Source organism: Carcharhinus amblyrhynchos, chromosome 3 (genome assembly GCF_965287045.1).
Source record: "Carcharhinus amblyrhynchos chromosome 3, sCarAmb.v2.hapA, whole genome shotgun sequence".
Lineage (NCBI taxonomy): Eukaryota > Metazoa > Chordata > Chondrichthyes > Carcharhiniformes > Carcharhinidae > Carcharhinus > Carcharhinus amblyrhynchos.
In genome coordinates, this window is record NC_137326.1 from 75,745,950 (window position 1) to 75,762,989 (window position 17,040).

Consider the following 17,040-nt stretch of genomic DNA (forward strand, 5'->3'; position numbering starts at 1 on the left):
GATTTCCGGAATGTTTTTGATTAAGTGCCACATCAATGGTCATTGCAGAAAATAAAAACTCATGATATGGTGTAATATATTGGCATGGTTAGAAGACTGGCTGGCTAATGAAGCTGAGATAGGCAGAAATGGGTCTTTTTTTTAGGTTGGCAAGATGTAACAAGTGATGTACCACGGGGATCAGTATGGGGACCTCAACTGTTTACAGTTTATATCAGATGTTTGCCAAATTTGCTGATGACACGAAGATAAGCAGAAAAAAGTTGTGAAGAGGGCGAAAGAGCAATGTTTTTATCTGAAAGTTGAATCTTTCCAACCCTCTTCCTAAAATAGTGGTGGAAACAGAGTCTTTGAATTGGGGATAGGCAGGATTGAGATTTCTGGTTACTGTCAGATCAGCCATGATCTTTGGCAGAGCATACTTGAGGGGCTGCATGACCTACTTGTTCATAGGTAAAAGATAAGGGAAAATTTTGGGGTTATAGGGAAAGAGTGGAGGAATGGGACTAGCTAAATTGCCCTTGCAGAGAGCTGGCACAAACTTGATGGGCCAAATGACTTCCTTCTATGCTGTGCAATCTTTCTGTATGGTTCAACAAATGTTCTTGAACTGAATTACTCCTTATTTGTTCATTGGATGTGGGCATTGCTGGTTGGGCTAACATTTATTGCCCATCCCTAATTGCACTTGACTTGAGTGGCTTGCCGATCCATTTCAGAGGGCATTTAAGAATCAATCATATTGCTGTGGATCTGGAGTCACGTAAGTCAGATCAGATAGGACAGCAGATTTCCTTCCCTAAAGGACATTAGTGAACCAGATAGGGTTTTATGACAATTGACTTTGGTTTCATGGTCATCATTAGACTTTTGATTTCAGATTTTTTTTTATTTAATTCAGATTTTGCTGTCTGCCATGGTGGGATTTGAAACTGGCTCCCCAGAGCATTGCTCAACTCCCATTAAGGATGCATTTTTCAGGATGCCTGAAGTTAGGACAGAAATAGAACCTTTTTATAATTGATTGAATAACAAAGTTCTTTAGTTGAGCTACATCATTTTGGCTTCTATTTAAATATCCTGACTCCAGTGCTTGTGGATATTTTTTCACATTTAATTCCACACTCTTGCCTTCAGATACTTTTGCGTTTAATTAAACGAAAGATTTAAAAAGTAGACATTTTCATATGAAGGTGCTCCGATAGGAGTATATCTGGACCACACTGCCCATCCTGTGGATAGAGCCTATCCAATTAGTCCTGTTTATTTCCCTATTAGCTTTGTATATTTTTTAATCCCAATCTCTTTTGAATGCTGCTATTGGACCTGCTTCCACCACATCACTGTTTCAGACAGAACATACCAGATCTCAAACTAATGTGAGAAAATAATTTCCTTGTCACCTCTGGTTCTTTGCCAATCACCTTCAATCTATCTACTGTGGTTACTGGCCTTTTTGCTGTAAGAAATACTTCTGCTTATTTACTCCATCAAAACCAGTCATGGTTTGAATATTTCTACCAATTGCTTCTTTACATTCTCTGATATGAGGAAAACAATCCCAGCTTCTCCAATCTTTTCAAATGTCTCATTCTTGATATTACTTTCTGGAGGAGGAAGCTGCACAAGTTTCCCAACTCCTTAAAATGATGGGGGAGCCAGAAGTGCCAGATGGATGATCTATCTCAGCCTCCTCCAGAGGTTCCCTCATCAGAGATTGAAGCCTTCATCCACGTCAATTCATTCCATGTAATATCAAAAAGTGGCTGAAGGCAGTGGATGCTGCAAAGGCTACAGGATCCTGGTAATATTCTGGCAATAGTACTGAAGTCTTGTGCCCCAGAACTTGCCATGAACCTCGTCAAGCTGTTCCGGGATAGCTAAAACACTGACATCAACTCAGCAAAATTGCCCAGGGATGTCCTCACACAAGAAGTGGGGCCAATCCAACCCAGCCAATTATCAGTCTACTCTTGATCATCAATAAATGATGGAAGGGGTCATTAGCAGTGTATCAAGTGCACTTGTGTAGCAATAATCTGTTCACTGGCACTCCGTTTGGGTTCTGCCAGAGCTGCTCAGCTCCTGGCCTCATCACAGCCTTAGTTCAAATGTGGAAAAAGGAGCTGAATCCAGAGATGAGGCAAGAGTTAATAGCACTTGGCATCGGGCAGCATTTTGACCAAGTGCGACATCCAAGGACTCTAGCAAAAATGGAGTCAGTGGGAAATCTCTTTGCTGGTTGGAACCTAGAACAACGGAAGATGGTTGTTGGAGGTCAGTTATCTCTGCTCCGGGACATTGTTGCAGGAGTTCCTGGGGTAATGTTCTAGGTCCAGTGATCTTCAGCTGCTTCATCAATGACCTTCCTCCCACCATAAGGTCAAATGTGGGGATGTTCACTGATCATGTTTACCATTCCCGACGACTCGGATACAAAAGCAGCCCATGCCCAAATTCAGCAAGACCTGGACAATACCCAGGTGTGGGCTGACAAAAGGCAAGTAACATGCATGCTACGCAAGTAAAATCCATGCCACACAAGTACCAGGCAATGACTATTGCCAACAAGAGAATCTATCCATCATCCCATGATATTCAATGGCATTATCATTGCTGAATTCCCCCAGTATCAAACCTGGAGATTACCATTGGCCCGAAAGAGAACTGCACTGGACAGTAAATACTTTGGCTACAACACAATTGAGGCCAAGAATCCTGTGACAAGTAACTCATCAACTGACTCTCCAAGGCCTGTCCACCATCTACAAGGCACAAGTCAGGAGTGTGATGGAATACTAAACTTTAAAGTTTATTTATTAGTGTTACAAGTAGCTTACATTGCAGTGAAGTTACTGTGAAAATCCCCTATTGTTGCCTTGCCTGGATGATGGTAACTCCAATTAAGAAGCGAGACACCATCCATAGCAAAGCAGCCTACTTGATTGATACCCCTTTCACAAACATTCACTTCCTCTAAGTGGCAGCAATGTGTATCATCTGCAAGATACACTGCAGCAACTCCTTAGAAAGCATCTTCCAAACCCTGACCACTAGCACCTGGAATGACAAAGATAGTAAATGCTTGGGAACATCGCCACCTGGAAGTTCCCCTCCAAGCCATTTGCCATCTTGACTTGGAAATGTACACTGCTTCTTCACTGTCTGAGTCAAAAATTCTGGAACTTCCTCACAGCACTGTGGGTGTATCTATACCATGTGGACTGCAGCAGTTCAAGGCGGCAGCTCACCTCCACCTTCTTGGACAATAAATGCTGGCTTAGCCATAAAGCCCACATACATTCCTTTTAATACTAAAGTCATCTGCATCCTCTCCAATGCCTAGATATATTTCCTAAAATGTTACCCAGAAATGAGCACAGTTTTTCAGCTGAAGCCTAACCTGTGTTTTATAAAAGTTTGGTACAACCACCTTCCGTTCATACACTCCACTTCTAATAATGCATTTAAGGATTCCACATGTTATTTAATGGCCTTCTCAACTTGAAATCCGTCAAAGATTTTCTGTGTATGCAATCAAGTTTTCAGCTTCCCTTCAAAGTTATACCATTTAGTTTGTACTCTGCAAAAATATACCTTTGGGTATCTGATCAGGTACCTTAACAGTAGGAAGAATGCAGTTAGACGAGACCCCAACTATTTTCCAATTCAAACAATATTCCTCTTATTGATTTAAACTCCACTTCAGAATCAATTAGTGACACACAGGCTTACATGCTTGTATTTGAGCTGCCAGTCATCAAATCGCCAGAATACCTTTGGTGAGAGAGAATTATTTCTCTTAACGGGTTCCAAACAGCAGCCTTCAGCGAGAGAGAAACACCTTGCATCTATCAGAACCTGGTAGATGCTGCATGCTTTACCCTGTAATATTAGCTCCTCCTCTTAAGCCCATGACTCTGTCAATCAACCTAATAAACCTACTCAAACCCCAGGAGAAAATCCAGTTAAGCAAAAATGCATTAGTTCAGATTAAAACAAACATATCGTTCACTAAAATCAATCATTTGCCAGCATTTTCAGCATGTGAGGTGCCTGCTCTGCAGATTGGCACTATGTAAAACACAGCTGAATTCCAAGCATACCCCCCCACAAGAAAAATGATATGAATACATTTCCTAAAGGCACAGTATCATCACACTACCAAAATTTATTGCTTCACGTTTCCCTGCATTTAAATTTCATCTCCCAATTCTCAATCGTTTTCACCTGTTTGTCCGTGCCCTCCTGAATTGTTAATATTCTCCATTGATTACAACATTTCTGGCTTTCTTACAATTGGCAAATTGAGATTGTGCCCTGTGTATCTAAGTCAATACATCAAAAACAGCATTGATCCATATGTCAGCCTATGGAAAACAGCATTTTCTACTTCCCTCTTGTTCAAAAAAAACAGCAATCGCCAATTTTCTATCCCACATTGCCATTATCCCTTAATCTCGTGGGTTTGAATTTGCTAACAGATCTTTTATATGGTACTTTGTTGAACACCTTGTGAATGTGCACAAAAAATCAACTTTGTTGCCACATCACCCCTCTGTTATTTTCATCAAAGGATGCAATGAAGTTAATCGAACATGATTTTTGTATTCAAGAGTCTGTGGTGATCACTTTTAGTCCATATTTATCCAAATACTAGTTTGGTTTGGATTATATCTCAGTTTACCCATAACAGAATCTGGGCTAACTGGTCTGTAGTTGCTGAGTTTATTTCTTTCCCTCTTCCCCAACCACTCCACCCTTTGTAACAATTTATAGTCCTTTGGCCTCCCTCTATATCTTGGGAGGATTGGAAGACCAGAAACTCTGCAGTTTCCATCCTTACATCCGGACCATTGCTGCCCAATATTGTTACTCCTTTTACGGCTGCATTGACAGCATTCTATTCTCTTTGTTGAAAACAGATTCAAAGTACTCAATTAGTACCCAAGCCTTGCCCTCTGTCTCCACAAGATCCATTTAATCCCAAATAGACACCAGCCTTTCTTTGACACCGTTTACAGTTTGTATTTGCAAAAGATTTTGGTTTCCCCTTTGTTAGCTATTAATATATTGTCAAGTAAGTTGTGCATTTATTGCTTTTTTTGAAATTAACTGATTTGAAATTTCATGGGAAAGAATTTTGGAAACTGACTACATGGCAGAAATTTAAAGATATTATAAATTCTGTGGGAGCACATTAAAATGCTGAATTATCCGCACTGTCCACTTGTTGAAGCACCAGTTTTCAGCTGACTGACTTTGCTAAAGACAGCTAACTACTAGTGACCTCCAGTGTTGCAGTCCCAGTACTGCATCATTGTGTAACCTGTTGGACCTTCCTTGGTAAAATACCTGATGTCTTGGACAAATGTGTTTCCGAAGACATTGCCCATTATTGTATTGCAAAATAAGTGTGGACTCAGGAGTTGAAAATATCAGTTTTCAAAATTGATAGGCGGTGTTGACAAATGTCTTAGTTTAAATCCACTTGACCAGTTATTTTGTGTACCTGTTTGATTCTGAAATGCTGCTGTATCAGGCTATAGTTTCCAGAGGTCCTCCACGAACTCTGTGTACTGGAATACCATAGTAATCAATATATTTGGTGACTAATATTTTAAAAATTCAAACTACAAAGGTGTTATTGGGAAGGTAATCCTTGACTGGTTCTCACCCTATTAAAGTTTAGATTTAGTAATGGGAATAGCAGAAGGAGGAAGACAGAGGGGTATGTATCAGGGTGAGGGAGGTAATTAGAAAGGGAGGAGTTTCTTGTACAATGAGAGTAGCATAGCAGCAGCATAGATTAGATGCCTTGTTTCTTAATCACAGAAATTATGCAATTCTATGTATTGTTGAACTTGAGACTTCCAGTGAACAAACTACTGAAAATGAACCTCTGCAGTCCAGAAACCCATCTGTCTGTCATTGGAAATTTTGACCCTTCATTCAAAATCCTTCCGCACCATCCAGCAGTTAGTCCTATCATCCTCCGTCATGTTTTCGTGGTCCACTTCATTGGAACTACCCTTAGCTGCTTTGAATTCTATCTGTAGCAAGCTAGTGTATATCCAGCAATAGGTTCTCCTCCTCCTCCAGCTCCGTCACAACCCTGGCCATAGCTTTTCTTCCTGTGTATTGCCTTCTGGTGATATCTCTAGACACTGAATCAGCTTCAATATCTCCATGGCAATCTACATTATTCCCCACAAACGTGGAACTCAGTATGAAAAGGGATCATTGAGAAGAATAGCGTAGATACCTTCAGGGGAAAACTAGATAAGCAAATGAGGAAGAAAGGAGTTGAAGGATATTTCGAAGAATGAGAGGAGATCTGACAGAAACATATAAATCCTCATGGGACTGGACAGACAAGATGCAGGAAGAATGCTCCTGATTGTTGGGAAAGTGTAGAACTGGGGGTCGCAGCTTAAAAATAAGGGATAAGCCATTCAGGATTGAGATAAAGAAGAACTTCGCTCAAAGTTGTGAATCTGTGGAATTCTCTACCACAGAAAGCTTTTGGGGCCAGTTCGTTAGATCTGTTCAAGAAGGAGTTGAACATGGCCCTTGTGGCTAAAGGGATCAAGGGGTATGGAGAGAAAGCAGGAATGGGATACTGAAAATCCATGATCAACAATGATATTGAAGGTGGTGCAGGTTCAAAGGGCCAAATGGCCTACTCCTGCCCCTATTTTATAAGCTTCTACGATAAACTGGGTGGATTAGGAGGAGACTTGTAAATACTGTGCTAGAACACTTTGGACTGAATGGCTTGTTTTTCTATCTTAAATTCAGTACTGTTAGACTGCTGTTTAACAGTAGCTCATAAATGTGTTAAATAAAAGATTGGATAAACTATGACTATTACCTTCAGCCTCAGCCAAAAAAAAGCCTCTACACAGAAGCCTTCAACTCCATTTCAGGTTAACCCTATCTGGTTTCAACTTCCACTATCCTGTTTATCTCAGAACTAAATGGAGCTTCAAATCCCATATTCAATTCACTATCAGGGTTACATGCTTCCAGTGCTACAGAAACTGTAAACACGACTTTGACAACTGCGGGAAGGAAGGAATCAATTCCTGTTTCTCTCTCAATTATTCCAACATTCTACTGTGGAATTGATAACCCCACATATGAAACTGTTCTATGAATAAACTATTTGTACAGGGAAATTTTGAGGCAAGTAGAACTACAGAAAATGCAGCTTTCCAACTTAAAGTTCAGTGCCTATGTGTACTTGCTAGTACAATCTATACATGATGCAGCATTAATGAGCAAGGCATTGAGGAAATTGAAGTAGTATCATGAAAAATTAGGTCATAAAGTATTCAGGTACCATTATCTATGATCCCAATGGTATATAGATGGAATTGATGAATGTGGCCTCCCAAAACAATTTTTAAAATTCTCAATCCTATGTAATTAAACATTGAATTTAAATTCTTTAACCAGTGTGTCATGGTGACTCAATGGAATTATATATTTTTTTCTTGTTTGTTGCTTTATTAAGATTCTCGATGAGATAGAGGAGCACAGTATTAGGATATACCACCTTCCAGATGCGGAGTCTGACGAGGATGAGGATTTCAAGGAGCAAACGCGAGTCCTTAAGGTACTTAACAGAAATTAAAACTTAGTGTGATTATTGTCCTTGCATTGGTTGTTTTGGAAACTTAAAATTCTCCTTATTTGTGCAGCTATCACTGAAAATGAATGGGCTGTGGTCCAAATGGAAAAGTAGTAACACAGCATCACCCTCTGACACCTGAGAATTTTTTTGTGTTCCCTTGCTTTTATTTTTATCATACTTGAATTGGTTTACTCTCGTCATTATAAACAGTTTGTTAGGCAATAAATTAATCTCTCAATTCTTTAAGGTTATATTCCGTTAATCTCAGGCCAATACACTGGTACTGAAGTACAAACTACATTCAGAAACATGGCTAAATCTAGCCTGGAGCAAAGCAGAATCCTGGGAGCCTTGCTATTCAAATAATGCAAATGTAGTCTGACTAATTTGAGGTTGGAGAAAATTTTCTAAGGTTTTGGCTGTTTCCTTGCAAGCTGGAAAGCTTTGGTTTAGAGGTCAGAGTTGGAATTAAGACTTGTGTACTGTGGTGTGGGTTGTTTGCAATAGCTAGTGCTTAATGCTTCTGCCACCTCCCCACTTGCAAAGCGCTGTAGCAATGAAGTGTAAAGGATCTGGTACTGTGAATAATCATAGATCACTTTATTACTAGGATATCTTTACCAAGGCCTTGAAATATTGAGCTATGAAGTTGTGTGAAAAATTTCACATCAGCCTTGAGATTACTGTTATTGTAGGTAAGATTTGCTTGGGTAAAATCCACACTTTTCTCCTATTATGTTAGCTCCAGTAATGAGGGCAGATATTGACACTTTGGTCCAGCAGTTCCTTATTGAAAGAATCCCCACTTGTCCTTTGCATTGTGCTAGACAGTTCTAGATAAATTAACACGACTAGATCACTTCTCCATGCATGCAACATGTGCTTTGTTCCACCAACAGAAAGGAGTATTCAAACTGAATGGTAGTCTAAATCCTAGGTCTGAAGGAAGCCATGATTGTGGTGCTGAGTGCAAAGATGCATTTTGATATGCAAACAGGCTTTGAGTGTATCTGGCTGAACTGTTTACTAAGGGAGAGAGGTTCACCATGAACTGAGTATAATTGGGAAAGTAACCCAAGTGAGATAAATATGGAAGAAATGCACTTGTGATCCTGTATCAGGACTTGAATTGTAGTTTTTGAGTTATCAGAATTGTATTTCTTTATTTGCTGCCTAAAAGTTCAGTTTGTAGCGTCAAACCCTTCAGAATCCAAAAATTATTTGTTAAACTATTTCATAGATTTTGTGGCACAACATTTTTAGATGTAAGATGAGTTTGCTATCTAATTTTGATGCAAAGTAATGGGTCATTCTGACAGCAACTGTTCATGTTTTACACAAATCTCTCCGGCTTTACTTCAATATTCTATTTCTTTTTTAGATGCATAGTTGTGATGATTCCCTATTGGCTGAGGATGATTTGATTCTCAGATCTTTGAGTTGGGGTTGACCTGTCCATAGTATGCTAAATAATTTAGTATTGTTCAGCTCATATATTTGAAAATTTTGAGAGCGCCACTATAACTGTCTTGAAATATCTTTTTGATTATCAATATTTTATTAGCATCACACCATTTTACACCATGTTCAACCTGTAACATTATACTGTGTTGCTTGGTTCAATAATGCCATCTTTGCATTTATATCTAAAATATGAGGCAAGTTTCATTTTGCCTCAAACTTCAGTGCCATGTTCCTACCCTGTTCTTCAAGGAAACATTGGTGTATAAAGGCAGAAACACAGAACAGAGTTTAGGAAAACCAAACACCTGGTAATAGTCCTTGAACCAAATTATCAGCTATTTGCTCTGAGCTACACAAATCTATCTGGGTTTTTGATCCCACATGGCATTCCCATCAATCTCTGTCACATAGCTAGATGCAAAAATAGTGAGCTAAAGACCCTGAAAAGGCTCTCAGTTACAAAGGAGTTTTTGTCTTTGTGGAAACAGTCTTTTAGAAACTAGAAGCAGGAGTGGGCCATTTGGCCCTTCGAGCCTCCTCCACCATCCATCTTGATCATGGCAGATCATTAAATTCAATATCCTGGTTCCCAAACCACCCCTCAAATATTCCTTGATCCCTTTAGCCCCAAGATCTATACCTAATTTCTTCTTGAAATCAGATATTTTGGCCTCAATGTTTTTTTTTGGCGGCACGATAACACAGTGGTTAGCACTGCTGCTTCACAGCTCCAGGGACCTGGGTTCGATTCCTGGCTTGGGTCATCGTCTGTGTGGAGTTTGCACATTCTCCTAGTGTCTGCGTGGGTTTCCTCCAGGTGCTCCAGTTTCCTCCAGGTGCTCCAGTTTCCTCCCACAGTCCAAAGATGTGCAGGTTAGGTTGAGTGGTCATGCTAAAATTGCCCCTTAGTGTCCTGAGATGCATAGCTTAGAGGGATTAGTGGGTAAAATATGTAGGGATATGGTGGTAGGGCCTGGGTAGGATTGTGGTCGGTGCAGACTTGATGAGCCAAATGGCCTCTTTACGCACTGTAGCATTTCTATGATTCTATGAACTACATTTTGGTGGTAGTGAATTCCACACATTCATCACCAAAAAGATTTACCCCTTATCCTCAAACTACAACCCCTAGTTCTGGACTCCCCCATCATTGGGAACATTTTTTCTGAATCTACCCTGTCAGAAATTTATAAGTTTCTATGAGATTCCCTCCCACTCGTCTAAAATCCCGTGAATATAATACTAACCAACTTGGTCTCATGACAGACCTGCCATCCCAGGAATCAGCCTGGCAAATCTTCTGAAGAGTTGCTCTCCAGCACAGGTAGCCATGTATTAATAGTTTGGGAGAAGATCCCTTTCCGCTTTTTCAATTGAACTAGATTGCAAAATTTGGTCCTTGGTATTGAGCCTAAGCACCTTTTTGAAAGTCATAATTCTTCTAAACTGTGTTGTCTAATTGCTTAAGATGGTAATGAGTAGTAACACTGAGATCAATGGAAGTAGAAAATTAAGTCCTAAAGTTTCTCTGTTTCCACTGATAGAATTCAAGATAGAGTGTTGAGATGGAGAGGTTGAAGGGATTAGATTAAGATACTGGATTATGGAAATTGGTAGATTTTCACTAGGAAATAGAAAGTTGAAGTGTGTGATTACTGTTCCTTGGATTCTAAAGGGAATAGATGATGCCAACCGTGACTAGCTATTTTGTGTTGTCCAGAACAAAAGAGGAGACAGGAAGGGTGGACTTGGAAGGGTGTAAATTTAAAATGAATCCGCAAAGATAATATTTCAATGAACAAGTCCATAGAATAGGCTCCCTAGAGAGTCAGTAGCTACAGATAATCATTCAGATACAGGTTATTCCAAAAACGTTTCTTGCTGAAAATAGATGTAACTATAGTCTGAGTAATTTGAGACATGCCGTAGGCGTTAACAGGAAATGAGTGACCTTTGGGTCTATAGCTCCGAAAGCACTGAGGTTTTCCTAGCTTCATGTCTGGGTCTGTTCTAGGCTAATTGATTGAGATTCCAAAGATTAGTCAACAGTTCCATTATCGTTGCATCAGGTTGTTGCTGATGATGAGCAAATTAATGGACCTTGGGAATTGCTAAATAAAAAGAAACTATGACAATATTTTGTCTGTTAGAAGTATCATTTTTTAACCACCAGTATTTCAAATGAACATGGTAGTATTTGCAAAATTGTGTATTCGCAAGTACAGAAATTCAGATTTTTTTTCTAATTTTTGGGTGTGCCTGCAGTGGTCATATTGAGCATGAAGATTGTTGGGTTAGAAGATGGTGTTAGAGATCTCGCTGTTTAGTGGCAATAAATATACATGCATTCAATATTGCACGCTAGAAGTATATTGACTTAACATCAAATTTACCGTAAAATGTGATTTCTATAAGGGATCATTACTGGTACTATGAAATACATTAGTGGCAACACTTGGTGTTTCTCATTCTTCAGATTTAGCTCAGCCTCCACACACAAACTTCCAATTGCAACTGTGAGATCATATTTAAAGTAGCTAATTTAACATTTAGGTAAACCCCTTAACTGTTGCTTCATTTGACCATTTAACAGTAGGCAGCCCCAATGAAGTATGACAATGCAAGCTCTTTTATAAGGGCAGGTGTACGAATCAGTCCTTGTGCATTTCGCTAAATGTGTTTAGGTGAAAAATGGATTTCTTTACCATTAAGACATGTCTGTGTCCATTGTGATTATTTACAGTGAGTTGGATAGTCAACCTGCAGTTTTGTTCTTGAGTGTCTGCATTTTGATGTATTTTGTGCGTATATTTCTATTCACATTTCTGAGGAAACTGAATCAGTAGTTTTGGTGGTGATTAATCCATGTTTATTGACGTTGTGCAAAAAAGGATGGAGAGAGGCAACAGCTTTATTTACCTTCTCAGAATTGAGGTTTGGCAGATTAACTGAATTCTGTTGGGGTGGGACAGAGGCACAGTGTTTAGCACTGCTGCCTCACAGCTCCAGGGACCCAGGTTTGATTCCTGGCTTGGGTCGCTGTCTCTGTGGAGTTTGCACATTCTCCCTGTGCCTGGGTTTCCTCTGGGTGCTCTGCTTTCTCCCACAGTCCAAAGATGTGTGGGTTATGTACATTGGCCATGCTAAATTGCCCCTTCGTGTCCTAATTTGCATAGGTTAAGTGGGACTAGTGGGGTAAATATGTGGGGTTACAGGGATAGTGTCTGAGTGGGATTGTCGGTGCAGACTCAGTGGGCTGAGTGGCTGCCTTCTGCACTGTAGGAATTCTATTCTAACGTACTCCTATTGAGATTTGGAACTTTATTTAATCCACACCTGAAGTGAAAATCATATGAAAATAGCTTTACTTCTCAGATATTGGAGGGATCTTTCCCATCCCACCTGCCACAGGAATTGCAGCGTGCCAGGGGCAGACCATGCAAAGGTCCATTGACCTTAGGTGGGATTTTCCAGTTTTGGGGTGAGCGAGACCGAAAAATCCCACCCACTGTGTTAACATGAGTGAAAATTTGTTTGGGTGTTCAATGTGTGAAATTGAGATGTTTAGTCTCACAGGCTCTGTCTTAAGCTTTTGGTCAAACATGCATCTAGGTCTTGGTAGCAGAAGCCTTGGGGAAAGATTTTTTCTTGTTAAGTGGATCAGTTTTGGACCATGTTGCCTTTTGTCGCTTGTGAATATAGGCCAGTATCCCTTTTGCTGTCGTTGGATCAAATCAGTTGATTGAGGCAAAAGGTAAAAAAGTCAGAGGGCGTCTGTATCCATGGGGTGTCGTGGAAGTGGAAAATCCAGAGCACAACGATTTCCTGAAGCTGAGGACCATGTTAATGTAAGTACCTTGGCTGTACATGCCATAGTGCATGTACCTTCAGTGCAGTATCCAGACAGTTGCTAAGGGGAGATGGTTGTCCAGTGTCAATGTTGGTGGACTAGGCTCATGCTCTGGGGACACTGGTTCAAATTGCACCACGGCATCTAGTGATTTTTTTTTAATGAACGAAATCTAGTCTTAGTAATATTGGCCCGTTAAACTATCATGGTCGTGATAAACCACCTGGTTCCTGTCCTCTGGAGAAGAAATCTGCTGTTCTTACCTGATCTGACCACCCGTGACTCCAAACCCACAGCAATGTGGTTGATTCTTAACCCACTCGGTATACTATTCTCTTTTGGAAGACTGCAACTGCCCAAGAAGTTAGTTACCGCCACTGGGGATGGGCAACAAATGCTGGCTTTGCCAACCATGCCACATGCCATGAAAGGAATAAAAAAAACCTCAAGTGGCTGCTGCACTTTAAAATGTGCGCAGCAAGTACTTCAGAAAGTTTCTCTGGGATAAGGTCTTTCAGTGGTTTTAAATGTTTGTACAAAAACATTGTGTATGTACAACTGGAGAAAAATAAATATTTTTGTTTTCCTTTAAGCTTGTCCTCTCTTGGAGACACCTAATTCATGCTGGGGTATAGTTTTGCTTATCCCTGCAACCCTTCAATATTGTGCCCAGCTCTTTGGGCATGGGTTTGTTCATTGAGTGTTGGTGGGTTAACTTACAGACCCAGAGCCAAGTCAGCTCCTGTTGCTCAACGTTTGTGTCCTTTTTTGCCTACGTGATGTGTAAGTAATGTTCTAGAAAAGGAACCCTTTTGTTTTAATTTCTCCTCTCCTTAAAGCTATGGGCAGCTGAGCCCAGTTTGCCTTAGTTAAGGTCAACTAACTGATCTACAATTGTACTGGGTTGCCATTTGTGGCTTAATACTTATCACAGCTATCACATTTTACTCTCTGCAAGCAGCTAACCTTTCAGCTGGGATCACATCTAATCTTCACTCTGGTTTCAAGGTGTGCATTTCTTCAAGTTATGATTCTTACTGCTTACTGTTGCGGCTGTTTTGATGAAATGTTTTGCTGTTTATAGACACTAGTTGTACTTTTCTGATCAATATTTTGAACATCGTGGCATTGACCAGGTAAATATTTACTGTTGTGTAGACTGCTGTTGATTTTATATTTGATCCTGCTCCGTTTGAAAAGATTAATTACCCAGCTTATTCCCATTTTAAAAAAAATTCTAATGTCCTCCATTTCCTTTCAACCTTACAGTACACACATGCAGGATCTGCAGGAGGTAACCCAGGATCTTCACTATGAAAACTTCCGCTCGGAGCGTCTCAAACGGGGTGGCAGGTTGTCTTCACATGGTTACGTTCTCCCTCTGTCTCCTTCGTACGTATCTGTCACCTGTCTCTCTACCTTCTCACCCTCTGAAAACCATTTGAACAGAAGTTTCTGATATACCACAATCTGCACTCAGTGTGTGATGGGATGATGTGCAGCTGTCCTGAGGAGTGAGTATACAATGGCTCTAAAATCCCATTCATTGAATTCCCCTATGGATTCACCTGGGAAGGGATGTAGATAAAACTATTGTGTTTTCTTCTCAGTATCACTGCTTATATATTCCTAATCTGGAATTGACTAATCTAATCATTAACCGGTAGCCTTGGACTGGAAAACCTGACTGAAAAGTAAGATTCCTCTCCCCACATAGTTGAGCTATATCTTGAAGTCATCCATGTTCTATTAGTACATTGAACTGATGGAACAAATTAGCCAACATGAAATCTTTAGTTGGATTTTTTCCCTTACCAGTTCAGCTCTTTAATTTTAAACTGGCTACTGACCTGTATCTGCTGATAGCCCTAATATAATTGATGTAAAACAGACTCCTAGTAGCACATTAAGTTATAAACTAATCTGCTATTGATGAACTCTCTTCAGGAAAAGAGAATCCCTGATTCCCATAGAAATTTTGGAATGATTCCTGGCCAGAAGGAAGTTCACCTAAGGTCCATCACTCTTTCCAAAAAAAGCCTCTTTTGATTACTGGCTTTCCTCCTGCAGGTATTGGAGGGGGTATTGGAATTCCTACTGGAATTTTTAGCTGCTGCTCACAAAGCAGGAATGATTGGTTGGATGAGCTTGCCAGTCTGCAGTAGCTGCACTGAAGCAGTTTTAGTTCTAGCAACAAAGTAAGAACTTTTTGAAGGAATTTTTGGGGTATTGAGCCTTGCTGCGATGTTTCCAGTGTCAGGAAAGTGCCATGTGGGTTTTACTAGCATTAGATTGCACATTTCCATGCCCTCAACTCTGCACTAAATCTCATTAATCCCTCCCCTGCAGAAAAATTAACTACTTTGTGGATGAAAGGACAACCTTCCCACGCTCCCATTTAAAGGCTCTTATTGGCTTGTTTAGCACTTGGTCTTGTGTCCACACAAGATTGCAGTTAAGGTTAATTCTAGGACAATGGGACTAAGCTCTGAGCACATCCTGGCAGAACAATGCAGAAGCCCATTAATGAGAATGCATGATCTCATATTCTGAAAGATAATCTTTGTACAAACAAATTCCAGAGTGACTCATCCCATTTGTTGAGTGTGCTGTTTCAAGAGTTGCTTAGTGTGCGACACACACTGGGAAAAGATGTGGTATACAGCAACAAATTGATGAAAATATGAGGAGTTGAGGAGGTCCTTTATCTTTTTCTGATCTTTTTATAAAATCTCTGTATTCAGTGTTATACCGGAAGTGGGAGACAATGGGACACGTTAATGAAGAAATTGATTCAATTCCATGCTTTATGAAGTGCTATATGTACTACCTTGGTGTCCATGAAGCTAGATTTAATAATTCCTTTCAAAAATGTTCGAAATCAAGGTTCTCGATTTTTTTTTTGAGTAATGTTTTAATATTTATCCTTTCCCCATCTTGAGCAGCACAGTTCCTGAAAAGAAGGTATATGGATTAATTAAGCTGTGATGTATCCTATGCTGATTTGGTAGGAGTAATTTTAAGATTACATTGAGCTCAAAATATGTCCCAACACGCTGTTTCAAACGTGCACCCACTACCAATGCAGAACATGCTTGTACCACTTGTTTCCAGAGACACAGGCAAGTGTAACTACAATGCAACTGATTGTGCAATATGGTATTATGGTTGTACAGTAAGTCTGTCAGAATGCCAACTACAGCTGTTTATCCAATGCTGACAGCTGCCATTGCCATGAAAGTGTAACTGTTTTGCGATGGTTATTTGGCTGAAAGTTATTAGTTTACCTAAAAAGAAAAACTTCCCATTTTAATTGGCCTGCCAAAGGAACTGGGCATCATTTGCACATTGGTTGACTGCAGGGTTGGTACAGTGGTTAGCACTACTGCCACACTGTGCTAGGGTTCTGGGTTCAATTCCCAGCTTGGGTCACTGTCTGTGTGGAGTCTGCATGTTCTTCCCATTAATGCATGGGTTTCCTGCCACAGTCTGAAACATGTGCTGGGTAGACGCATTGGCCATGCTAAATTCTCCCTCCGTGTACCCAAACAGGTGCCGGAATGTGGTGACGAGGGGATTTTCACAGTAATACATTGCAGTGTTAATGTAAGCCTACTTGTGACAGTAATAAATAAACTTTACATTTTGCTTTATTAACAACCTGGGTGCTGTTTATCCTACACATTGTTCCTGCACCCCAATAAGGTCAGTGTAGAAAATATTTTGTGTGAGCGTTTATAAAAGTGTAGTGTCAGTTACATTAGTAACACTAGTGTTTGCACTGCGTTGCTTTGGCCTTATTTTCCACATCAATTGAATTGTCAAATCAGCATGTTGCTTTTTTTTTTACTATTTGGTGTACCCTGTTGTCCTGCTTAAAAAAAAACATGTGAACTTCGGCTGCAAGGTGTACACTGGCTTCCAAGGCTTTCTTAGCTGCATGTATTTGTGTGTTAGGGCACTCTCTGTCATAGGTAGGAAGGTTGATTGGTTCCAATGTCATGTGGATGATCCGACAAAAGTCGGATTCTGACTGTTAGAAGCAGAATATAGCACTCCTTGAATGTTCTAACCGAAATACATTGAA

General features: G+C 40.1%; 1 protein-coding gene across 3 annotated transcripts in view; it reads left to right on the forward strand.

The window, feature by feature from the left end:
- Positions 1-17,040, forward strand: part of LOC145340865 (septin-2) — an 89,645-nt gene that overhangs the window by 65,058 nt on the left and 7,547 nt on the right. For 2 of the 3 annotated variants that reach the window (XM_080185333.1, XM_080185334.1), the window contains 3 exons: positions 7,520-7,621; positions 12,806-12,951; positions 14,223-14,345. In XM_080185333.1, the coding sequence (XP_080041459.1) occupies positions 7,520-7,621; positions 12,806-12,951; positions 14,223-14,345 (371 nt within the window). The remainder of the gene's footprint in view (positions 1-7,519; positions 7,622-12,805; positions 12,952-14,222; positions 14,346-17,040) is intronic. The other variant, XM_080185335.1, reaches the window with a different exon arrangement.